This window comes from Mizuhopecten yessoensis, unplaced genomic scaffold (assembly GCF_002113885.1).
Source record: "Mizuhopecten yessoensis strain PY_sf001 unplaced genomic scaffold, ASM211388v2 scaffold716329, whole genome shotgun sequence".
In the NCBI taxonomy this organism is placed as follows: Eukaryota; Metazoa; Mollusca; class Bivalvia; order Pectinida; family Pectinidae; genus Mizuhopecten; species Mizuhopecten yessoensis.
This window is the reverse complement of record NW_018480062.1, coordinates 509,682-536,829: the sequence shown is the minus strand read 5'-3', so window position 1 is coordinate 536,829 and position 27,148 is coordinate 509,682. Positions and strand designations below refer to the sequence as shown.

The 27,148-nt window shown below is 36.2% G+C and overlaps 2 protein-coding genes across 6 annotated transcripts in view; both read right to left on the bottom strand.

Moving 5' to 3' along the window:
* LOC110443143 overlaps positions 1-18,520 on the bottom strand; it is a 36,324-nt gene extending 17,804 nt beyond the window's left edge. For both annotated transcript variants that reach the window (XM_021487170.1, XM_021487171.1), the window contains exons 1-7: positions 18,342-18,520; positions 8,554-9,269; positions 8,043-8,150; positions 4,440-4,562; positions 3,185-3,307; positions 1,995-2,066; positions 951-1,078 (exon numbers count right to left, since the gene is read on the bottom strand). In XM_021487170.1, the coding sequence (XP_021342845.1) occupies positions 951-1,078; positions 1,995-2,066; positions 3,185-3,307; positions 4,440-4,562; positions 8,043-8,150; positions 8,554-9,268 (1,269 nt within the window). In that variant the 5' untranslated portion in view covers position 9,269; positions 18,342-18,520. The remainder of the gene's footprint in view (positions 1-950; positions 1,079-1,994; positions 2,067-3,184; positions 3,308-4,439; positions 4,563-8,042; positions 8,151-8,553; positions 9,270-18,341) is intronic.
* A 2,238-nt stretch (positions 18,521-20,758) lies between these two features.
* Positions 20,759-27,148, bottom strand: part of LOC110443145 (heat shock 70 kDa protein 12A-like) — a 16,263-nt gene continuing 9,873 nt past the window's right edge. For 2 of the 4 annotated variants that reach the window (XM_021487174.1, XM_021487173.1), the window contains exons 2-5: positions 23,671-24,125; positions 22,813-23,031; positions 22,247-22,406; positions 20,759-21,887 (exon numbers count right to left, since the gene is read on the bottom strand). In XM_021487174.1, coding sequence (XP_021342849.1) covers positions 20,872-21,887; positions 22,247-22,406; positions 22,813-23,031; positions 23,671-24,081 — 1,806 coding nt within the window. In that variant the 5' untranslated portion in view covers positions 24,082-24,125 and the 3' untranslated portion in view covers positions 20,759-20,871. Of the gene's footprint in view, positions 21,888-22,246; positions 22,407-22,812; positions 23,032-23,670; positions 24,126-24,890; positions 24,931-27,148 lie in introns of those variants that run through there. The other 2 variants (XM_021487175.1, XM_021487176.1) reach the window with 2 other exon arrangements.

Sequence of the window (27,148 nt, the reverse complement as noted above, 5' to 3'; positions counted from 1 at the left end):
CTCATCTTTTACACTTGAGTATCGCAAAGTTTTACCAGTGTCTTTTCGGCAACGAAGCCAGGATCAAAGACGGTCAAAATACAAGTCAACCCTGCTAATTTGAGATTACTTCAGTATTTTTTAATTTCTTAACTCATCAAAATCAGTATAGTATGGTATTTAAACTATTAAATTAACTGTTATATGTACTTCATTTTTCTTTTGTATTAAAGGAGAATTTTAATATTTAAACCTTTAAAAGTGTTACTGGTGGCCAACTCGTTTTTCTGATCAGTCCCAAAATGAAACATACATGATGATGGACCAAGGGGAGCCTACATAAGAAATTTGAGAAAGACCTGTTATGCATTCTTGAGAAATAGCAATAACAAACTTGATCTGTTAAAATACAACATGGCTGTCTGGTGGCCATCTTGTTCTTCAAATCCATCTCAAAATAAAGCATGCACATGCAACTATGTACTAAGGGGAACCTACATGTACATATGCAAATTGAGAAAGATCTGTTTAGGACTTCTTGGGAGATGATGACAATAACAAAACAAACTAATCAGTGGTCTGTCAACATCCAAAATGGTTGCCTGGTGGCCATCTTGTTTTTCAAATCCATCTCAAAATACAACATGCACAACTATGGTAAATATAGGGAACCTACATTAGAAATATGAGAAAGATCTGTCAGGTATAGTACTTTTTGAGAAATAGCAATAACAAACTGGAACTATCAAATCCAAGATGGCTGCCTTAGTTTACTCTATGCAGAATCCATTCACCCTGCCAAACCCCCTCCCTCTCCCCAACCAACCTAAAAAAGAAAAGTGTATATTTTAGTCCAAAATTCAATTATAATTGCATGACCACACACTTTATTTGCATGATAGAGACCATCCTTAGCAGAAAATCAGAAATCAACCAGCCGAAAATAACAGATTGATGAGAGCCATCTTTACCTGTTCAGCATGTCTGGGGTCAAGGACATCAGTGAAGGATGTAGAGGGGTCATTTGTTGTAAACTGTGCATCAGACAGGATGATTATACGTGAGTTAGCAACATGGCCGCCCACATCTATATGGCCACCTGTAAACAAGTCAACAGTATCAATGTGAATTCAGGGCCCGTAATTCATGAAACCATTTTCATGCTCAAGTATGGATTCTGTGCTCAAGTCAACATTCTTGTTACTCGCTTAAATTATTTAAAACGATCAAATAAAAAATAAATAAAAAGTGTTAACATAGAAAACAGTATTTGGCTTTAATTAAAAGTGACTTCAACGTTTCTCCAAATCATGGTCAAAATGTGATTTTTTTTATTTATCAATAGAACAAGAAATTGGGACTGAGCACAAAACCTGAGATTGAGCGTGAGAATGATTTAATGAATCAGTATAAAATTCCTTCACGTGTTGTACTGTACATGTATATGGTTTAAGCAGGTCTGAGTGTCATGAAAAACAGAGCCTTTTTTATAAATGATATGAACAGATTTACTGTATCTTTTGAAATTTTAACAGATGGAATATTAAATGGCAAATGTATCATAAAAGTTGTGTCAGATTTGAAACTTCTAAGATAATTATTTTGGTAAAATTGTCCTAAAAATTAAGCTTGTTAAATTTTGTTAAGATTTGGAGTAAAATTTCATTAAATTGTCAATCAATATCATACACATTGAGGCAAGAATTTAAGATCAATGTTAAAAAGTTTCCTAAAAAATAATTGCTTAATGCCACGAAAATTCTGCTGCAGTTTAACTTCCACATTTATTACAGCGGGCAAATTTATCATGACACTGAAAACTTGAATAACACCATATTCTATATAGGCATTACATGAGAAGGGCACAAATAACACTGGGCAAATATGGATTTTCCCAGTCAGACTGAGCAGAAAGAGTTTCTCTGTGTACAGTATCCTATCAAAGATATATAACACAGTACAATTCCTTTATTTTATGTTCTTCACATGTTGTTCTGTATTACGATAAGTGTTACCTCTGTCTAACAACCCAAGGGTCATCACTAGAGCGTCCACAATTGCGGAGGGTCCTTCTGGATGCAAGAGATCTACAAGTGCAGGAAACAAAGTTAATGTCACAAAACCATCCATCAACCTAGGACTGTCTTATAAGTCCACAACAAAGTCAAAACTCGTTTCTCCAACAACCACAATAGGTTTCCACATTTGCGACTCATTGGATAAAGCTGTTAGAGAGGGTAAACTTGTTTGGTTACCAACTAATGGGTAACACCCTTGACATTATTTCATTGGTCAATCTTTCAATTATGACATCAAGTATCCTCATAGTCTATTGTGATGTCATAATTGACGGCAATTGTTTCCCTGATCGGAAACAGGAATAATGTCTTCAAAACAGAAACATTTGATTTTCTAGATATACAAATGTATTATCTGAACATTGAGAGAGAAAAATGTCTCCAAACTTCTGATGGTTGAGTAACGTAAATGTTTGTCTAACTCTCTTTAGTTAGTTTTCAAATAATAAAAGACACTCGGATAACCTTGTGTCTTTATACATTTTGAAAATTAATTTATTCAAGTAAGAAATTCATGATAACCAATCATCACTTGTTTTGGAACCTCTACATTATCAATATACATCAGAAACTATGCACCAAACCAGGAGGTCATATCCCCAAAATGTTCACTGACTCTTTTCAGTGCACTGGCCCCCTTAAGGCTTATCCAATGTTCCTACTGTTCTGCTTATAAAACATAGCTAATTATAATAATAGGACCAGAACTTTGGGTTTCAGTGACAATCTGTTAATAGGCTGGTTATATATTGCAATATCCTCCTACAGTGGTAAGCATTTGTTGACCCTGAACATATGCAGGTACTTTATATGGGTATTTGGGAAACAGACCCTTGGTCAAAATTGGAAAACTCCTCATCAAAACTGAGAATTTTCATATGACGAAATTGTAAAATGAAATGCATTACATACTGAAATTAAATGGTTTGATCACTTTAAAAAATTAACAAACTTTTCTCCATGTAGATTATAAAATACCCAAAATGATTGACAATTAAAACAATTAACAATTTGGTAATTTATCTGGACCAATTGGGGGAGAGAAAGGGGCTTATTTTCAATCAGGAAACAGGATCTTTATAGCTGTCTTAAAGAGAGGGGTGATAAGGCTCTGATGTAGTACCAACCTAAGGCATCCCTGAACTTGGCGTAGTCATCGGTCAGATGCTGGACCACCTTGGACTCCCTCCCAAACACAATCAGGGCCAGGTTTTCCTCCAGACCGTTGTCCATAACATTTTCCTCAATACCTGTACAGTAAGTTCAATTTTATTATTACTACTTACCGTAAACATATCTAGTGACCATCACTGAAACTCTTATAATCTTGGTAATGGCTATTATGTACTATAGGTTTGTTTGTATACAAGTGTACCTAAGGCCTTCCATAGAAAAACTGTTCGTTTTCAGTTTCCCAACTGACTTACTGAAAATTACACCTTCATTTGTACTCAATTTATTATTGAACTTTTGCCAATATTTTATGCAAGATGAAAAATCATGAAAAATTTAGGATTTATTTTATAGAAATAAGATGCTTCTAAAAGTAAAAAAAACAACATCGTTACCTACCAACCCATAATGAATTATTCAAACCTTTGAATTGGAAGAGTTCAAATGTGTCTTCAGGGGTGAATGAGTTAAGAATGAAAAAAATGAAAATGGAAGGTATCCTAAACAATCAATACACTGAATGTATGATCATCACCTTTAATGTATGATGTGAAAGGCTGATAATAGAAAATAATACAAAATTAATGAAAATGATTATGAAATGAAACTAATTTAAATCTATGTCAAAATTGAAAAGATGATAAATTAATCGGAAAAAATTGTCAACATTTGAAAAAGTTCAAGAATGATGCAGTATGGCATTTTCTTATCTTGAAAATGACTGTTTGAAATAGCATAAAATTGTTTACGAAGAGGTGGCATTTCCAATTTAAGACCAAAATTCATTTAATAACTGATAGTGTTCAATATTAAATGAGGGAACATATGGAATATAGTCAGATTCAAGCTTCCAAGACACTTCTCTCAAAATATATTAATTTGCAATCATCAAAGAAACTCACAAATACAATTATATTCAAGTTAGTCTAGAAAATCTATCATAATCAATATGTTTAACCAATAATCGATTGCGAAAACGGAACCAATTTCCTTCCCTAATTGATATATAAACATCAACAAGCTAAGACTACTTATAATTAATGAGTTCAACTCATTCACCCCTGAAATTTCATAATGAACTATTCCAACCTTTGAATTGGAAGAGTTCAAATGTGTCTTCAGGGGTGAACGAGTTAAAGGCAACTTTTTCTTATTTCATAGGCGGTGCTAATGTAAGTGTCCCGATATCTTTTGTGGATAAGGACCTACCTGTAAGGATGTCCTCTATGGCAGTCCTGGCCTGCTTCATGCCCTCTCCCTGCATACTGCTGGACGTATCTAGGATTAATATGGTGTTCATCCCCTGTGCTATTGGGTCTGTACAACTTTCCGCTGTCAAACATAACACCAAACCATTATTTTACAACAAATGTTAACTTGACAGCTGATAAAAATAGTGTTTATTTCGTGAGGTACGCAGTGAAAAGATGAAACTCATGACACAGTGAATTACTGAAATGAACAGGTGATATTAAATTAATGACATGAAAAGGTTATAGTGAATTAATGACATGAAAAGGTGACAGTGAATTAATGACATGAAAAGGTGATAGTGAATTAATGACATGAAAAGATAACATTCATGATATAGTGAATTAATGACATGAAAAGGTGATAGTGAATTAATGACATGAAAAGATAACATTTATGATATAGTGAATTAATTACATGAAAAGATAACATTCATGATATAGTGAATTGATGACATGAAAAGATGATGTTCATGACACTAATTAGTTAAACAAGAGCACCGCAAGGATCGAACCGACCTCATTTATGTAAGAAATGATTGCCCTCCTCTAGTGATGCATCAGTCCAAATTTGGTTGAAATCCTCTTTGGCGTTTAGGAGGAGATAGTTTTTAAAGAAAAAGTTGACGACGGACGACAGACGCTGCGCCACGGTATAAGCTCACTATGGTCCTACGGACCAGGTGAGCTAAAAAGGGACAAAACGCTGCGGAATAACATTTAAATATCACGATTTAATAACTCATCCAATGCATTTAGGTAATGAAACATCCCACCAAAAAAAGTTTGACAAAATTTGAAGAATAATTGTTTGGGTTATTGGGTTACAAACAAGCAAGTATTAAGGGCAAAAGCGATGAACAGCGTTGATATGTCAAATGAAATATGCCAAAACGCCGAAAATTGATACTCGACAGAAAGACCAGTAATAAGTGTTGAATATTATTGCTTCTAACATTACCGTACAAAATTTGAAAGGAATTGATTAAAAATAAAAAAGTTCTTGCATTACTACACAATGCCCTTATTTGGCAATAGAAGGGCCATAACTCCACTCAAATGCAGTAAACTTCTGTCTGAAATGCGATCTCGTTTGAGTGTTATTGATATGTAATACATGTACTAAGTTTCATCAAGATATGTTCATGTATGAAGGCAGCTAGGAGAGCAATAACAAGGAAAAGTTAACAGACAGAGGGGCGGTCGGACATCCGAGTCTGTCAACGCAGCCCATACCATATACGACCCGTACTGAGAAGAAAAATGACATTCATGACATAGTAAATTAATGACATGAAAAGATGACATTCATGACATAAAGTGAATTAATGATATGAAAAGATGATATTCTTGACAAAGTGAATTACTGAGATGAAAGATGACATTCAAGACATAGTAAATTAAAGACATGAAAAGATGATATTCATGACATAGTGAATTAATGACATGAAGAGATTGCATTCATAACACAGTGAATAACATGATAACAAGATAACATACATGACACAATGAATTACTGACATGAAAATATTTATGATATTCATGACACAATGAATTACTGACATGAAAAGATCTATGCCATTCATGACACAATGAATTACTGACATGAAAAGATCTATGCCATTTATGACAAAATGAATTACTGACATGAAAATATTTATGATATTCATGACACAATGAATTACTGACATGAAAAGGTATATGCCATTCATGACACAATGAATTACTGACATGAAAAGATCTATGCCATCCATGACACAATGAATTACTGACATAAAAAGATCTATGCCATTCATGACACAATCAATTACTGACATGATAAGGCACCATCCATAACACAGTGAGGTTCATGACTTGCATTTTATAGGGATCTTGATATTTTACAAACCAGAGCGTAACTGGCTCGACGACAAAAGTCGTAGCGACCAAGAGCTTGTGAACTACTGTTAGCACGTGATACGTAAAGGTGAGGTCGGTATAAAAAACACACCAGTCTGCATTCCAATGCGCCTCATATACGACCTTCTTGAAGTCATCTGATCGTATGTTAGTGTTTTCCTGTGAGTTAATTAATGTCTTTGTATCATAAGCTTTATTTCTGAAGTACGTGTGATTACACATTTCCAAGTTAAGTCTCGATATCGGGTGTTGACATACCATCGTCACGCACGTGTACTATTGTTTACCCGGTGTAACTATCATTTACACTACGTACGGTAATGGAATGTCCCATACACAATACGGAAAAGACAACACGAAAATACGACAAGAAAAACATGTGTATTACGAAGGGTGGGAAGTCCTTAAGTCATGACAACATCGTAGACAACTGTACAAATGAGGAAGCAGTTATAAAAACACTTTATTTATAAGGATTTATACAGGATATCCATGATTGTGTTTGGGTATGATAACTACACAGTTTCTTTATCTTATTTCCTGATTTAGGAAAAAGTGATTTTAAAGTAGAATCAGCTTACAACATTGTTTTAATATTGTAAATGTTACCGACAGACAGACATTCTTTACTTCCTCTTATATCACAGTACCCAAAATACTATAATACCTTCCTGTACTACACCTATTTATCTATTCTTTATACTTACCTACATTACACCTATCTATCTACTGTTTCTACCTACCTGTGATACACCTATCTATCTACTGTTTATACCTACCTGTGTTACACCTATTTACCTACTGTTTATACCTACCTGTGGTACACCTATTTACCTAGACTACTGTTTATACCTACCTGTGTTACACCTATCTATCTACTGTTTATACTTACCTGTGTTACACCTATTTACCTAGACTACTGTTTATACCTACCTGTGTTATACCTATTTACCTACTGTTTATACCTACCTGTGTTACACCTATTTACCTACTGTTTATACCTACCTGTGATACACCTATCTATCTACTGTTTATACCTACCTGTGATACACCTATTTACCTACTGTTTATACCTACCTGTGTTACATCTAATTACCTACTGTTTATACATACCTGTGATACACCTATTTACCTACTGTTTATACCTACCTGTGTTACACCTATTTATCTACTGTTTATACCTACCTGTGTTACACCTATTTTCCTACTGTTTATACCTACCTGTGTTACACCTGTTTACCTAGACTACTGTTTATACATACCTGTGTTACACCTAATTACCTACTGTTTATACCTACTTGTGTTACATCTAATTACCTACTGTTTATACCTACCTGTGATACACCTATTTACCTACTGTTTATACCTACCTGCAATAAAACTATTTATCAACTTTTTATACCTACCTGTAATACAACCATTTATCTACTGTTTATACCTACCTGTGTTACGCCTATTTACCTAGACTGCTGTTTATACATACCTGTGTTACACCTAATTACCTACTGTTTATACCTACCTGCAATAAAACTATTTATCAACTTTTTATACCTACCTGTAATACAACCATTTATCTACTGTTTATACCTACCTGTGTTACACCTAATTACCTACTGTTTATACCTACCTGTATTACACCTAATTACCTACTGTTTATACCTACCTGTTGTTTTGACGTAGCTTATAAGTTGCTGATAGGGGTCTTGGTTACTTCCCTGGCCACTGTTCCCTCCCATGTGACCTCCAGCCCCTCCACTCCCTCCTCTGCCTCCTGTGTAATATACAATATAAACTTATCTAGCAAGTAATATCAATACTTCTTGCTACTGAAAAGTATAGCTGAATTTACTTTTGTTCTCTTTGAAAAATTCATTAATCGAGGTTTGAAAATAGATTAATGCAATATAAAACATCTTCGCTAGCCAAGGGATACAACCTAGCTGATCTACTCTTCTAGTGAGTAATAGTAGACTGAATTGGAACCCTTGGATAGCAAAGACGAATATTAAGTTAACTGCAATATCTAAAAAAAACACCTAAAAATTCTATAGAGTTGTAATGGGAGCGGAAAAATGCAGGACCGACGCTCTACCCATTGAGCTACCTGGTTGCCGATGATCGACCCAGTCTCGTTTCGCTACAGAGTTAACCAGTGGGACATAAGCAAAACTCACCTGCCATAGTGGGTGGTAACTGTGACTCTCCATACTGTGATCCACCTCCTTGTCCTATGAAATTTTGAGGAGTAGTGAATAGTTGTCCATTATCACCACCTCCTCCTCCTCCACCATACATACTACCTCCTGGTCCCATATCACCTCTGAAGTTAGAATTTCCACTCATTGTAGGTCCTTGAGTTCTATTTCCATAGTCCATCCTTCCCCCACCGCCAAAAGTTGTATTCCCCTGCTGGTATTGTTGTATCTGGCTGCCCCCATATCCCCCTGTTCCCCCTTGGCCACCGATACCCATGGAATTTGTCAAGTCCTCATCCCCACCCATGCCCCCATAACCCATGGGATTTGTCAAACCTCTACTCATGCCCCCAGCCACATTCAAGCCTCCATGGCCCCCTTCCATACCACCTTGCATTCCTAAAACGTTCCCCTGCCCACCCATTCCCCTGCCTTGCCCCATCTGCTGCTGCTGCTGCTGTAATTGTTTCAGACCCTCTGGACCCAGTAAGGCTGCCAAGGCCGCATTTCTGTCTTCTTCACTCATGTTTGCTAAGCCTGCATACTCTGGGGGCAGCTGATCTGTTCCTGAAAACAGTCCCTGCATTCCTGACATTCCAGGCATACCGCCCATTCCACCCATGCCTCCTTGGTTTCCTGACATTGGCGGCCCTCTACCTCCTCCGGGGCCGTGTCCAAAATTGTTGGAACTCATTCTTCACAACAGAAAATAAAATGCATTTAGTCAAATTATAGTCATTATCTACAAAACAGATTAACAAAAATATCTGATAAATACTCATTATATTACACAGTCTAAACTGCTCATGCGACCCTCCCTATTAAGAGATCACCTGTGTCAAAAGACTGTAATTAATGTACTTTATTTCAGTTATGTTGTTTTGAACTGAACTTGTATAAAGAGATCACTTATGTTAAGATACCTGACTTTTAATGTTTCCTATCAAAAAGTCAATTCATTGTGAACTGTATCTGTATGAACTACGATGAGACAACTTGTGTTGAAAGACCACTTCTGGGACTACCTGAGGGTAACAGTCTCTTAACGGGCGGAACAATAGACGCCCGTCTCTCTTAACGGGTGGAACAATATATGCCCGTCTCTCTTAACCGGCGGAACAATATACGCCCGTCTCTCTTAACGGGCGGAACAATATACGCCCGTCTCTCTTAACGGGCGGAACAATATACACCCGTCTCTCTTAACGGGCGGAACAATATACGTCCGTCGATCTTAACGGGCAAACAATATACGCCCGTCTCTCTTAATGGGGCGGAAGAATATACGCCCGTCGAATGCCATAAAGTGTTATATACTTTCTTACATTGAAATAAGATCTGCATCATTCAAAGAGTGGTTAGCTGACATGCTATAAAAATGTAGGAGGAGATCTCCGGACAAAAAATCAAATATTGAAATGAACAAAGGGCAATAACTTTTGGAAAAATTGTCGATCAAAATTCTTTTAAGGGAGACACAACTTTATATCATGAGTATACCAAGTTTTAAAGAGATCGGTCGAAAAATGTAGGAGGAGATTGCTGGACAAACAAAAGTTATCGGCGGAATATGCCATTAACCATAATACTCCCGTCAAATTTGATGGGCGTATAAAAATTGAATATGTACATGTATTACAATTGGATAATCGATAACACTTAATTTTAACATTCAACGATGGATGCTGGATTATGCAAAAAAAAAATACAATTTCCTTAATTAGGAAAATGTATATTCACCCTCCCTGACTGGCTTTATTTCAAGATTTTGTATACAGAAAGGTCAGAATATGTTTTTACCTTATTTTGACTAAAGTGGCGATATCATTATTACAAGTATATAAGTAATGAAACTCGTCCCCAATACCAGTATTACAGAGTGTACATATTCTGTCCTGTCTTTAAATTCCCAGTCATCTTCCTGTTAAAATTTCTACTGGAAGCTTAACATTTGAAGTTCTAAATTTGCAGATAATTTTCCTATCTTTAGAGTTTAATCGTATCAAAAAGTCTTCTAAACCAAAGCGATATTTAAATGCAGAGTACAATCGTCTTTGGATGTGGTGTCAATTTTATTAAACCAGGATTGAATAAACTGATCGTCTAATTTATGTATAATTGCAGCTTTTAAATAAGCAATATCGACCAGACAGGTTTTTTGATGGATTAAAACATAGCTTAGACCTACGCTATCCAGGATATGTTTAACATAATTCAATCATTTAAACTCGATTTGTCCATTTTCATGTAATGAGTACATAAATTTGTACATACGACTAGACAACTTATTTTCACTAGAGGTATAAGTGCATACCAAAATTTAATCATTCTTAATTTGACATCAACCTCAATAGGGTATCTGCCCGTTTCTCCATATAAAATGTACCATAAAATTAAAAGTATTTCTACGTAGACCAAGAATTTGTTAACAGAATTGGAGGTTATTTTTTTTCAAGTATACTAACATCCTCATATATAGCCCCATATTTCTGATCAGTATAGCAAAATAGGAAAAACTAGCGAATCAAACAATTTGAATTGTAAATCAATGGGTAACGTAACATTTCTTATTTTTCTATATACAACGCTTTTTGGGCCTGTTCCGCTAATTGCTTTTTTGCCACTACAAACCTTCCATTATAGTAAAATAGAACACCAAAGTATGGAAAAGAATTTTGAATGTCTTGCTCATTATCATATAATAGAAATCGATATCTGCTAGTATTCTTTCGTTTGGAAAAGATAACAATTTTTGTCTTCTGTGTGTTTACCGTTAGTTTCCAATTCTCACAATAACTCTGAAATTTATTTAGCATTAAGTGTAGACCATCTGCTGTCTCTGACATTAACACTAGTACTGTATCGTCAGCATATAAAATAACAAAATAGCAATTTTCCCCTTGTTTTAGTCCGACATTCGAAGTGAACATTTCTGACATTTCATTGCCATTTCTCACACAAGATTACGTATCAGAATACATGTTGATTAAAACTTTAAATATTTTACCAGTTTTGTTACATTTGAGTAGTTTTTGCCACAAGCCCATTCGCCACACCAAATCAAAGGCTTTTCTAAAGTCAACGAATGCACAGTATAATATTCTACCGGAGGATAAATATAACTTTGTCAAAACGTGTAAAATAAAAAATGTCTATTGTTAAGTGACCTTTTCTGAAAACTGAAGTTGTTGAGCTTGCATGTGCATTACTTATGATTTCAATTTCATCAGATAGTTTGTATAATCTTGCATTTAAAATCAACATAAAAGCTTTTCCCAAGTATGAGACCAACGTAATAGCCCTGTAATTATCCAAAGCTTTGCGATCACCTTTGTTCTTATAGATTGGATTGATTATTCCTGTACTCCAACTTTTCGGTATCATACCGGTGTCCAATATTATATTACCGGTAAACATATCAACATGTATGTACAGGTAACATTGTGTCAACCGTACTCTTTATATACTCATTGACTATATCATCAATACCACAAGCTTTGTTATATTATTCAAATGTTTTATAGCATGAACAATCTCATCAGTAGTAATTCTATCATTCAAAATATTATCATACAAACATTCTTTTACAAGTGGAATTTCAAATCCTCCTCTGTTTCATTATTAAAGCTCATTTTTTTTAAATAATCATGTAGTTCGTCAATTGTCAGATCACTTTACGACGACCTTTAGGCTTATCAATTCTATTCAAAATGTCCCAGAAGGCTTTTGGTTTAAATTTGGAAGCTTTCCTCATTTCTTGTTCAATATTTTCTTGGAACTTTTTATAGTTATATTACTATTAATGAGTTTTCCGTACTCTCTACCTTTTTTGATATTTTTTTTCGATTTCTTTGACTTTTAAAGTTTTTGTAATCTCTCTTTTAGATTCATGAAATTCTTTTCTTTTCATAACAAATTCACGGGTAAACCAGGGTTTGTCCTCTTTGGTGAATACTTTTTTCACATTGTGCACTTTTTTTGCTCCAAAAACGTCTCTTGTTGAGTTAAAAGACAATTCAGCAATGTTATTTACATCGTCTCGCGATATAATCCCAATGGAGACTCGATTGTGTATATTTTAATTTTTGATAATTAATTATCATGGTGAAACAAACATGAAAATCCATTTCTTACAGTTAATGAATCTATTTATCATTACTGTTCAATTTACCATAAGAAACATTTAACCAATTTGTTTGCCATAATTATTTTTATTTCTTACCTTTTTTCATTTCGTTTTTTGTTTGTGTCAGCTGTTTTAAGTGTTTTTGTCTTAAATTACCTAAATTTTCAATTGCAATTGGCTATACACAATACAATCACATCTGTACAGGAAACTACTTACATATGTCCTAACCAGAGAGGAACAAGGAAGAGGAAACCACACTATATTTTAACATGTACCACCGTAACAACATGACTGTTTATAAATAATTGTATCCATTCATGAAAAAAAACCATTAAATTATTTTTTGTTCTTCAAAGCCTGTAAAATTTTCCTGGAATTTCAATTAGATCTTTAAGAACACAAACAGTCTCTTTTAAATTTTAATTTTATAGGTACTTGTACAAATTCACATTTTGATTTGCTTTTACCTAAAAACAAATGTGGTGCTTTGTAAATATATTGATGAAAAAAAAACCATTATATACCACAATTTCACTATCTGCAAGCAAAATCAGGGCTGGTGTCTTCGAAACTTTTCTCACGTTCATGGACGGATTCTGAGTGCTCAAATGAAATATCTTTTTCTCACTGAAATCATATGACATGAAATAGTCAAGCATTTAAACCTTGAAAATGGCGTTCCGTTTTAAGTCATTCCTATTTTTTTCTAAATCACTGAAACTTTTTCGAGGTTTCATTGATTTATCAGTGGAAAAAGGAAATTTGGCAAAGAATCTTTTATAATTATTCCATTTTAAACAACAATAACTGGTACATTCTGTATTTTGATTATTTTCCCACTTTGGCAAGGACACGAGTCTCCTCTTTCTCCCACTCCCAATTTGAACTCTCCATTGATAAAGCAATTACATTGTAAAGACTTCATTGGTCCCTGTGTAACAGACCTGGACTGGGTCAATCATCATCGACCAGGTAGCTGGTCACTGTGTAACAGACCTGGACTGGGTCAATCATCGTCGACCAGGTAGCTGAATTTGTTAGAGCATCCCTCCTGATTTTGGAGGTCTTAGGTTTGAATCCCAGTCTGGCTGAAGCAATATCCCTTTCCTGCTACAACTTTGTTAGCAGATACGTAACGTTTCCAGGCAACTCAGTTGTTGTTCAATTGGCTGAACAGCAACATTTTGTACACAGAAGTGGCCTAACTAACAATAAAGTTGTCCTCACACAGGAGGTCTTTCTCGCACCTTACACCTTTCATCCATTTCATATGTCAAATTTCTTTTATCAGTTTTTTAGTATTTAGTAATAAACATATATAGACAGATATATTTCATATGTAAACAGACTCATCCGCTTCCGTTCGACACACAGTCCTCTACATTGTGTTAGAAAAAAAAGTATTATTGTGAAAAAATATTAAAACAAGTTGCAATACCACTTCAAACTGATAATGATTATATATATACATTGTATATAGTGTAAATAATATCTAAAAAAAGTCTACATTTGCTCTACACACATGCACACCTCAATCCATGTTGTGTTATATGCTTATTAACCCTTAAATCTTTAATAAGTTGTGATATTAGTTCTAATGTCCTCATTTAAGTTCATGTTTTACCACTAAGTTTCGTCTAACAGGAAGTCAAAATATTTTCAGAGTGACACGTAACTCTGACTCACAAATGTACATGATTATATGGTAAATCTTATTGAATATTAATCATTAGTCACCATAATTTAAGCATATATGTAATGTATTCATTCACATTTCAACGACAAGGAAATGAATAAAAAATAAATAAACAAAATAAATGCTTCAATCTGGAAATTAACTGTTTCATGTTTATGGGTGTGTTTTTACTTACTGTGTAATTATTGCAGTCCAAATGTGTTTGTTATTAGATGCTGTGTGTTTCTGGACGTCTTTATAAATAATATTTCCTGTTGTATTTATATGTACATTGAAGGGTGTATGTAAGTACTAGCAAATTAAGTGTTATGTTTGTTTATATCCCACGTGTCGTGTATGTCACGGCATGCTGTTGAGTTGTTTTGATGACTTGAGAAATTCCAAGATATCATGTACAATCGATAATTATTTTATTTTTAAAATCCCTTATCTGCAACAAATTTTGTTCATTGTTCATGCATTCAGCAAAAATCCTTTGGATAGCATTTGCTGTATTTAGCTAACCATTCAGCAGTGATAAGCTTAAAATTGACACATTCTTCCAAGCATTAAAACAAATTTCCAGGAATCGAAATCATACTTGAAAGGTCTAGTAAATTCTAACAAGAGGCCCAAGAGGGCCTGTATCGCTCACCTGAATATTTAAGCAGTCATAGCAAAATATTCTCATTAAATATTACATTGCACTAAAAATATTTCCCTCACAAACTTTGTTGGCTCCTTCTGTTGAAACTACCAGCAAAATATTATTATAAGATTCTATGCTTTTTGATTCTTCTTCAGAAGTTGCTTGACATATTTTTCCCTGTGATCTTGTAAGTAGGTCAATGTCATTTTCCTTCTCAAATTGGTTAGCTCTATTCCAAAAAGCTACCAGCCAAATCTTATGAATCCATTCCTTTTAGTTCTCAAGAACAAATCCATTAAAATGTTGTTGACCTCTGTGACCTCTAAAGTAGGTTGAGGTCATTTTCATTTGCAAACTTTGGTGAGCTCTATCCCGGGAAGTCACCAGCCAAATATTATAATTTTATGCCTTTTAATTCTTCAGAAGAAGCTGTTTGAACTGTTTGACGTATTCGAACGCTGTGACCTTGAAAGTAGGTGAAGGTCATTTTCATTTGCAAACTTTGTTTGGCTCTTTCACAGAAAGCCACCTGCCAAATATTAAGATTTTATAACTACCAGTTCTTCAGAAGAAGTCGTTTAAAGTGTTTGACATATCTGCCTCATGTGACCTTAAAAGAAGGTCAAGGTCATTTTCATTCTCAAACTTTGTTTGGCTCTTTCCTAGGAAGCTACAAGCCAAATATAGAGATTATATACCTTTCAGTTCTTCAGAAGAAGTCGTTTGAAGTGTCTGACACATTTGACTCCTGTGACCTTGAAAGAAGGTCAAACTAGTTTTCATTCTCAAACTTTGTCGGGCTCTATCCAAGGAAGCCATCAGCCAAATATGAAGATTCTATACCTTTTAGTTCTTTAGAAGAAGTCGTTTGAAGTGTCTGACACATTTGACCCCTGTGACCTTGAAAGAAGGTCAAAGTCATTTTCATTCTCAAACTTTGTGAGGCTCTATCCAAGAAAGCCATCAATTAAAAAATGAAGATTCTATACCTTTCAGTTCTTCCGGAGAAGTCATTTGAAGCTTGTGACATATATGACCCCTGTGACCTTGAAAGTAGGTCAAACTAGTTTTCATTCTCAAACTTTGTTGGGCTCTATCCCAGGAAGCCACCAGCCAAATATAAAGATTATATACCTTTCAGTTCTTCAGAAGAAGTCGTTTGAAGTGTTTGACACATTTGACCCCTGTGACCTTGAAAGAAGGTCAAGGTAATTTTCATTCTCAAACTTTGTTGGGCTCCATCCAAGGAAGCCATCAGCCAAATATGAAGATTCTATACCTTTTAATTCTTCAGAAGAAGTCGTTTGAAGTTTTTGACATATTTGACCCCTGTGACCTTGAAAGTAGGTCAAACTAATTTTCATTCTCAAACTTTGTTGGACTCCATCCAAGGAAGCCATCAGCCAAATATGAAGATTCTATACTTTTCAATTCTTCAGAAGAAGTCATTTGAAGTGTTTGACACATTTGACCCCTGTGACCTTGAAAGTAGGTCAAGGTCATTTTCATTCTCAAACTTTGTTGGGCTCTATCCCAGGAAGTCATCAGCTAAATATGAAGATTCTATACCTTTTAGATCTTTAGAAGAAGACGTTTGAAGTTTTTGACATATTTGACCCCTGTGACCTTAAAAACACGTCAAGGTCATTTTCGTTCTTAAACTTTGTAGGGCTCCTACCAACGAAGCTTTCAGCCAAATATCATGACTCTAGGCCTGTCCGTTCTTCAGAAGAAGTTGTTTAAAGGAAAAGTTGACGGACGAGGACGGACGGACGGACGGAGCGCCACGGCATGAGCTCACTTGGCACGAAGTGCCAGGTGAGCTAAAAACCCTGGTTCTTATTAAACATGTACATACGAACATGTATGTTGGGTATGCATTTAGCTTAAGCCATCCTTCCATTCCAGGAGTGCCTCCGAACCACTTATCATATATACAGGGTGTCAAGTAACATTTAGTTATAGTTCATACCCGAGGAAATAGACAATAATTGGGCCCTGTACCTTCAGCGTACATTGGGGAATTGGTTCAAATTTGATGAGCAACCTTTGGGATATCCACATATTACCGGACACCTCGCCCAAATAAAGCTTCTAAAACCATCTATGCTTGTTTTATTGTCTCTTCATAAAATCTGACAAATATATATGCAGTCAAGCTGTTGACTGTTACCGGAAAATCGTGACGGTATTTATAGTACTTAGTTAACATGTCTATACTAATATTGAAACCAAATTGTTGTGAAAATCCAGAATTAAAAAGTCACATGTCTTGAGTTGCTTCATGGTGAGAAATTCAAGGTGATCGACAGCTAGTGTTTAGAGTTTTAGATTCAACTTTCTGTAAAAATGCCCCCCCCCCCCCCCATGCTTATAAAACTCTTAAATGCACGTAAAATGTATGTATTCTCCTTCTGCAAACATGATCTCTGTTTCCACCAAAACACAGTACACCATTTCCGAGTATCAAAATTTCTCCCCGTCATAGAGCCACTTTTGATAGCTATAGGTTGAAGTCAGCCAATTGCAAGTGCCAATAAAAAAATGTTGTGTGATTAGCTGGTGCAGAGACGTATATATGTACGTGTCTGGCTGGTGTGTTTCCAAAATGTGCGGCCATTTTTCCTTAAATATCCAGATAATCAACATCACATGCTTTGGCAGCCGTGGCCGACATCATTTATCTAATTTATATGAAAAAAGGAGCTGACAAACAACAGGGGAACGGTTCAATTTATCAATTTATATCTGAGCCCTCCTAATTGTTAACCATCAATAATTGTGGTCTAACTAGAAGCATTTTTTTGTACATCGATCTAGCTTGCCTCAATTCCTTATGTCAGGCCCTGCTTATGTACACAATCATTACATTTTGACCGAAAGTTGATATATTAAACCCCTTAATCGTGTAAAATTGAATATAAACTTCATTAATTTTACAACAATTATGAAACAAGCTTTTATAATCACTCTTGCTGGCCCTGATGTAACAGATGTAAGCGTAAGCGTGCTGGGAGTCTTATTGTGGGAGGAAACCGGTGTAATCGAAGAAAACCAAGGAAACTTGTGGCATGTTTGGTAGTGTTAGTTAAATTGACGGATTGTTATGGTAATATTAGTCGGGGGTAGTGTTTAGTGTACGGTAAATCGACGGGGCGGGAGTGTTGGGTAAATCGACGGGCGGGAGTGTTGGGTAAATCGACGGGCGGGAGTGTTGGGTAAATCGAGCCCCCTGTCTACTGTTGAGTCTAGATCTGTTCTACTAATTACTTGTCCAGATTGAATATGTTCATTTTTTTTAATTATATACGTACCTTATTTCACTTTCAATAAAAGAAGCACCACTTTTCAGCTTACAACATTCAGCTGGTCAATATTTCCAAACAGTTTGTATCACAGGTAAAACTATAATACATAATTAGGAATTAGGAATTTTCATCCAAACAAAAAATCCGGCCAATTCGAAACCGAAAGTACATATAAAATTAGGAATGGAAATGATACGGAGTGCATCGAAATATTTCAATTGAACGAAACGATATCTTAGAACGCAGTAGTGTTGTAGTCTGCAACATGTCATGTTTTAAGCCTCACTGATATCACAGTTAGAGCAAGTCTCGTCTTTTGTAGGGACGGGGTGTGAGTATAGACTTGCACAGGTCCACATTTCTAGTGTCTCGATCTGGCAAACAGTTATTTTAGAAAATCAGAGATGTATATACTACAGCTTTATATGTCTCTGAGAAAATCAATTAACTCAATTATTTAATAATAATTTATAAAAATATTCATATGCATTGGATTAACTTTTACTTTCTTTTAATACAGTTGTCCGATGGGGAAAAAACATACTTTATATTATCTTTGCCTGTATGAACAGGATCGAACGATCATCTGTATCAGGGATGTGTAGTGGACCACAACACATATCCCTGTCTATATAATTTATATAGGCTACATGTATACGTGTATATAAATTTCTTCGAAATAACTTGTTTAATAATTGTTGTAAAATAAATAATGTTTGTATAAACGTATGACTTCGCTATTGTATTCTCCAAAAACAGAATAGTTATATATACCGGCGGTGTGTATCCTTCACACAAACAACGTACATTGTATACGCTTTCGCCTATTGTAGGTGCGTGGGTGATACATGTACATGTACAATATAATATACCTTGTTGCTTGTATAATGACGGAATACATATACATACCGATGTTCAGTGCTTATTTAGTTCGATTGATATAGTTTGTTATTTTGTAAATTAAATAGTTTGAAAGAGTTATATAGAAACAACAACAAAATTATAGTGACGGAAATACTAGTGCAATACATTTAAAGGGCTTAGAAACTACATACTGGACCTGAGCGAATTTTGTTTATACCACTAGCAAATAGTTCTTAATTGTAAAGAAGCTTTATATATTTATTTATGTTTACTAAATGATGTTACAAGTATATGCAGCCACAAAGGATATGGGCACTCCTTAAAAAAATACTTCCCGTCTGGTATAATGGATGTATAGTCCTATTTATACACATACTATTATACAGGTGGGTGTTTTCCGACCAGGAACTGTTCAGGTCTTTCTGGTATATATGATGTCAAGGGTAATCGAGGACCAATCACGGCGTGAGTTTAAATTAAAATTATGACGGGTATTCCCGATGAATTTCGATTAAATCCCGTCGCCTGTCTGGCCAGGTAGCCATGGAACACACGAACTGAATCCTGCAAAAAAATGGCTGTTCAACCATTTGGTAAAATAAAGCTTCTTAAAAATGTACCCGGAACAAACAGAAACTACCCGGCCAATAGACTATAAATACATGGACACTTTTCTTTGTTTTGCTAGCTCGCACAAGGGATATTTTTGAACGCAGCTGTGCTGTATGCACACCGTAAATGGTATCTGGTATGGTTCAGACTTAGATATTTTCACATAGAGATGTACTAATGTACGCCAGACTGTAAGTGTCTGGGTGGGCCAGCCTTCGTCATTTTGACAGATAAATGTCTGGGTGGGCCAGACTTACAAATTTCGACATATAGATGTCTGGTTGGGCCAGACTTACAAATTTCGACATATAGATGCCTGGTGTGGGCGAGACTTAGACATTTTGACAGATATACGGCTGGTTTAGGCCAGACATTTTGACAGATAGATGTCTTGAGTCGGCTGTCGAAATAGAAATGGTGTATGTAATCAAAAGATATCGCAAAATTAACAGGCTAAAGTTATAGACCAGGAAGTTTGAATTGCATTGCGTACATTTTTGGTGTCACTACCAAGAGTACGAAATTGAGTTACATGTGCAAAGCATATATGCCGAACTTTAGGATGTTGAGCGTTTCGAAATTTTGATTCTAAAATGATAGCTTTACTGTTTTCTATCTTGTGTTGTGGCACAATGACCTAAACTGCAACTTCCGTTTCCTTATTTGACAAGGATCGAGGCCGCCGGGACCTAAACATGGGGTCCGAATTAAGATGTTGTCTGATTTCGATGAAAGCAGGATGCTAATTTGTTTCTTCTGGTTGTCATAACAGGTCTGGGTTTTTATTTTGACAGAAAAAAAGTCTAGTGTTAGCTAGATTGTTATAAAATATGGTTTCTTTTTTTAATGAATCTGCTCCTGTATAGAAAAATGAAGATGTGAAGTTGAAAACAAATGACGCAATTGAGTATTTTCTTTCGCATGCATAGACAAATATGTATGCAAAATTTAATGCCAACTGAATATACTTACATGTAATAAATTATAAAAAAAAATGTAATTTTTCAATCTGCCACTCCCCTGCGTATACCTTTCACTCAAAGGCTACAAGGTATTTATTCTATTTCAAAAAGTCAAAGTGAGACTGATAAATTTGTCCAGTAACATCATCTTTCACCAGGAGGTCGAATTCAGTATGTCCAAAGAACATTTCTATACAATAGTGGACTTCCGGTGGCCAACCGTCTGTTGGGGGTTCCACGCGAATACAGCCGAGCTCCACGCAAGAATCCTCTGTTGTGTATCTAGGGGTTGGGTCGGTAGAGGCGAACACGGGAACGACCATTGTGGTGTGTCGTCTATGGTCCCCGCGATGTGTAGAGGAATACGCATGTGCACGTGTTTCAGACGAGCTCAGCCTCTCCCCATTGGCCACAATGATATTGAATATATTGTCACAATGTGGTAAGTCGTCAACCATCACTTTGTAGTCAAGTCGATGATCGCCCTCACGAAATCTTTCAAAACTGTCGATTCCATATGTGTGTCTGCACACGCGAGCGCAAATAGTCAGGGGTTCAAACCCAAACAGCACAGCACCAAACAGAACGGCCACTTCCGCCTGTAGGGGAACCAGGACTCGTTTTTCGGGAAAAGCATTGGTAATGATTTGGATGACATAATTGGATGTAGCAAATCCACCAACCAGTAAAATGAGATCTATTTTACTCACTTCTGACAGAACAGACCGGATGTGGGTAACGATATCTTCAGTTGATGGACGGAAGAAATTTTCGAGGGCATCGTTGTCGATGACAATTTTACCATCGGACAGTTGGTTCTCTTTCAGTTTACTCTCAGCAATCAGTCGAGAAGGAATCTGAATGCTTATTTTTGAACTTTTGTCACAACTCAGTTTTCTTTTCTGTGCTTCAAATTCTGTCGTTAACATTATCCAGTCTGCAGCCCTTTCGATTCTGAATTTGTCGATGAACTCTTTGCCAAACTTCCCAACAATGAATTCGTAGAAAGTGTCGTCGACAGAGGTTCCTCCCCAGGGTCCGCCCGACGCTTGTCGAACCTCCATCAGTCGGCCGTCTTCAGCCACCTCGTGCACCGTCGTATCGACCGTACCACCTACAGAAATAGACAGGTAGACACGTGTTACGTTATCCCAGCATACTCAAATCCTAATTTGACATTTTTACGTAAACTGACGTTAACAATATATGAAGCATAAGCGTCATTGAGAATGATACGTATTCCAATGTTATCACAACAAAAACAATTTGACTGCCTTTTATGTCCTCGTGATAGTAATTTTTGCACAACTGTATATCGAAGATATGATTGTCTACCTTACAGTAGTTTTCTGCTACGCCAGGCTTCGCTTCGAATATTCAGAAGCATCGAAGAGTGTGGCATAGTGGAGAGAAACCATACTAAGGCAGTTTAACCATTTTAACGTACATATTGCATAAATATATACAAAGTACCTCCCATGTCGACGATCATGTAGCACCCTCCGGGTTGGAAGGCATCCGTTACTCCGCGATCCCGAGAGCCAACCAAAGTGCCGGCGGGGAGGGAGCGACAGTAGACAGCGGCTGCCTCCGGCTCTAGAGCTATCCGAAGGTCCGAAGTGGGGATTCCAGCCTGGGGGAGATAAGTGAAGTTGGTCACGCATGATGATGTTCAGTATTGTTTAAACGTCGAAATCCACGTATAAAAGAAGTTATGATATTTGAAGACTTCAGTGTCAAGAAGTTAAGCTTCAGGATTATTCGCATTTACGGCTTTTCTATATATACATAAACTTAACGGATTAATGATATTCTGGTGTATCAATTGTAAAGATTAACGATATTCTGGTTTATAAATTGTACAGACTAATGATATTTCTCAGTTAAATGAACTGTATTTTCTATGTGTATATGCTTCCTTTATACAAATGTGCGACTTACAACTGTATTATTTCAAAATAATAGTCAGCCGAAAAATAAATGCTACACCACAAGAGTTGATGACTTCTCAATAGGTTTTTTTGAGTGTTCTAACTTACTTCAATTGCTACCTCGCGCATAAACTGTTTGGCAGGCTCTGTCCAGATGGCGGGAATTGTGAGCACCCAGTGAATTGCGTCTTTGTCCTTCTTTTGATTGGTAGCCTTGATCGAAGTCAGCACTTTCTTGCGCAGGTATCTGATACTCTCTGTGTACACCTTTTTGGCGGAAAACTTCCGCCCAGACTCGTCTGCTATCTTCAGCTTACGCTTCAGTGTCTGAATACACATACATGTATGACGTCATAGATTTTACACAATAACTTTGATATGATTTGTAATAAACTATTGTAAGATTGTCACATGAAATCGTTGGTTCCTTTTTGAACGCATGTAACAGAAAAATGATAGTGTGCTCCTATCATCCCAGTTTGCCGCTCTACTAATTGAACTAAACGGGATTTCCCTCTAGTGGGAAGTTAAACAATGAAAGACAACGGTAAAATGGTATACACAAAACACGGAGTGTATATAATTATCTCAAACACTCGCCAATACCCCCAAGTTCCGTATCAATGACATGTATGACCAAGTCTTCGTGATTGTGCGGCCGATCAGTTGTACAGTGTACATATAGTATGGATTTCGTTAAAGGGTTTACATTCCTATTAACAGATACGGTCATTAAGGACGTGCTTTCATGCATATGTGTGTCATGTATTTGTGCGTGATGGAGGCGATATACATGTACATCAGTGCTTGGTGTTTTTTAACCTTTAACAAACAAACATTACCCTGTAATTGTCACACGGAGTGTACAGACACTTCAACAGAATATCTATGGAGTTAAATAAATCTCATCACGAAGAATACCAATACCGATTCAAATGTTTTCAAAATAATATAAGTCAACGTTACCATTCTATCGTGAAGCTTCATCTTGAACCTCCTGAAGCAATGCCAGTCTTGATGTTGTTTCTGCTGGATCAGTTCCGCGTACTTCTCCTCTGCTTCGTACCCGAAGGAGTGGAAGTTCATCGCGGTGTCAAACAGGGCGGTAGTGGGGGCCTTGGCCGACATATTTGCCCCCGAATTACGTGTCCATCTGTTAATGAATATCTCCCTGGCCCCAGCCGACTTCTCGTACTCATTCCTAAAGGTATAGGCGTACCCGGAGTACGTTGTGCCGAAGTCTATGGCGGCCACAATGGCTTTGTCTGTACCTGAGTGGGAGAGGTGACTGGATACGGTGACATCCTCTACCCCCGGGACAACCTCACTAGGGGTGTCATTGTTTGATCCCTTCCCCGAGACTTTAACTTCTGTCATGATCTGTGTATCCCTTACAACAGGCCTAGGGTGGGTACTCACTGCTAAAAAATATCAATACGTATATTCAAAGTGTGTATTTTTGTATACATAAACTTGTATTTAACATTTGTTAAAGGGTGGCACCAGACAGGTACATGGATACTACGTGTACATGTGTGTATATATATATACGCAATACCTACCGTCGCTTTGGCTTTACTGGTCAACGTGATCGATAATGCTTATCATTTAAAAACATTTACTTCACCAAAGCCAATCAGGCAAGACCAGGAAGTAATATTCAGAACAAGTCTTTAACGAACTCAGAAACTACCGGGTCTAAAACGGATATTTCAATTAAGTGTGTATATTAGTGTAAACATATTTCATTGCCAAAATGCTAAAATTATCAAACTTTAGTAATAACACACAATAAACAATCGTTAGAAGTTTGTGTGGTACACACTGTGGTATCTGCAGACTGTATTTCATAAGCAACAATAAGACATCAGAATTGTCTCAGTACACGTGTACACGTATATAAAGCGGGATAAAATGTCAATGGCGTTACATATAGCTGGAAGGATTCCCACACCACTGTCGAAACATGAAACTACGCACTGGAAACTATTTTTTCCGACATGATTATAGCTTTAATAAATTATTAATGAAAAGAAAACCCCATACCTAGTGGANCCCCCCCCCCCCCCCCCTCCCAATAAATATGAAATAAACAAGTTATTTAAAGGGGCTAGTCAGGGATCCGAACTACAATAACTGTATTGGACATCAGCTTGTTATACCATCGCTCTTACTGATTGATATACCTTGTCAACGTAAGTGTCCTGCCCCGCTACAGCTTTATCCAGACCGGAATTAAAGGGATGTTACTACGCAAGAAATGCACAGGAATCCTTACATTGTACATGTGACTTGTACTGATCATTAATGTTAAAACGACTACGCCATCAGGCTTTGTAATGTCAATTTTGAGTGATGCCATGGAAAAAATAACTTCAACATTAGCATAATGGACAACATTACAAAATCAAAACTGAATACAGACATGTAAATGAGAATTCTTCTCACTTTTTTCTTAATTTTCCGAAATACGTCTCCCCACGAAACAGTTTACTTGTTAATCTACGGTGTTATCCTAATAATCTGACTGCTGATTGTCTTCTGCGTGGAGACCCCACTCTCATTGCTAAAGACAATGTACAGCTCTGTCAGTCTGTCCAAATATATAACGGAAGACGAAATAGATTGTATGTATAAATATCATCAGCGAGTTCATTTCCAATCAAAACCGCCAAGCAGAAATTCAGCAAACTCCGAAGCTTTGGTATAATGCTGCTTATCGTTTTTAACTTTACATAACAGATATCCAACAACCCTCTATAACCCATCATCAATTTTAGAATAATAAACATTACTATTAATGTATAATTCCTGTCATAATGTGTAATTAGGTGCGTTAACATCTGTGTATAATCAATAATTATTTTCATTTTTTTTCATTTCCAAATGGGTCATGTGTTCAATTTGAAAGCGAGAGTGATTTGGGGTGATGTCAGTTGGTGAAGTACAGTGGTGTTTTTTTTTAAATTAACGAATTGTGGTTAAATGAACAAAGTATGAAAGCCAGGAATAGTGTGCTCGAACTAACATATGACCATCTTTGAGATATATTCAATATAAGTAGTTTGAAGTTACTTATTACAGTATGCGAAAAGACACATTCTGATGTAAATTCAAAGTAAAATGGCAAACCAGTTCAATGAATATTTCACTGAGATTGCTGGTAAACTGACGTCTCAACTTGAACATGTTACGGCCTCTTTCCAGAAGTTGAAAGAGTATATATGTGATAAACTGAATCATAATATCAACTTTGTCATTCCCAATGTTTCTCATGATTTTGTAATTAAGTTTTTGAAGGGTTTGGACAAACATAAAGCTACTGGTGTTGATGATGTTAGTGCTAAGCTGTTAAAAATGGTTCATGCTGAAATAGCACCGTCACTTGCCTATACTATAAACCTAAGTATCCGGTCTGGTAAATTTCCAACACAGTGGAAGATGGCAAGAGTTACCCTCCTTCATAAAAATGGTAGTCCTGCTGATGTTAGCAACTACAGGCCAATATCGGTTTTGCCAGTACTGTCTAAAATTATTGAGAAACATGTGCACAGTACTTTTTACAGATATCTTACTGCTAATGATCTTATAGTATCATCGCAATCAGGTTTCCGTGAAAGTCACTCAGGTGAAACTGCACTTTTGAATAATGTCAACTCCTGGGTAAAGAACATAGATGATTGTCTTAATACAATAGTCATACTTTTAGATTTTAAAAAGGCGTTTGATTTGGTTGACCATGATGTTTTACTTAGAAAAATGGCTCTGTACGGAATCGAACAGAATTCATTGTCATGGTTTAAATCTTATCTTGACAACAGGACTCAAGTAGTATCTCTTGCAGGTCATATGTCGGAAGGCCGTACAATTACACATGGTGTGCCTCAAGGATCAATTCTTGGTCCTCTTATGTTTTTAATTTTTATCAATGACTTGCCCCTACATCTTGTATCTGACACTAATATGTATGCAGACGACTCTACCTTATCTGCTGTTGATAAGTCGTTAGATAACATCAACAGTCTATTACAATCTGATTTAGACAATGTTAGTGAATGGTGTATTGAAAATAAAATGATGATAAATGTCAAGAAAACAAAATGTATGTCCATTGCCTCAAAACAAAAGCAAAAAAGAACCTGTTTAAATTTAGAATTATTTATGAGCAATGAAACCCTTGAACAAGTTTGCAGTGGAAAACGGCTTGGTGTACATATTGATAATGGGTTGACTTGGGGAAGACATGTTACATCTGTTTTATCTAGAATAAGGCAAAGGTTAGGGTTATTGAGACGTATAAGCCCATATCTACCTACGGAAGGAAAGCTAAAAAAAAAAAATTCTTGCGTTTTCCCACATTTTATGTATTGCAGTACGGTATGGTCAGGATGTACCGCAAATTAAATGGGCAAGCTGCTCAAGACTCAGAAGCAAGCAGCTAGAC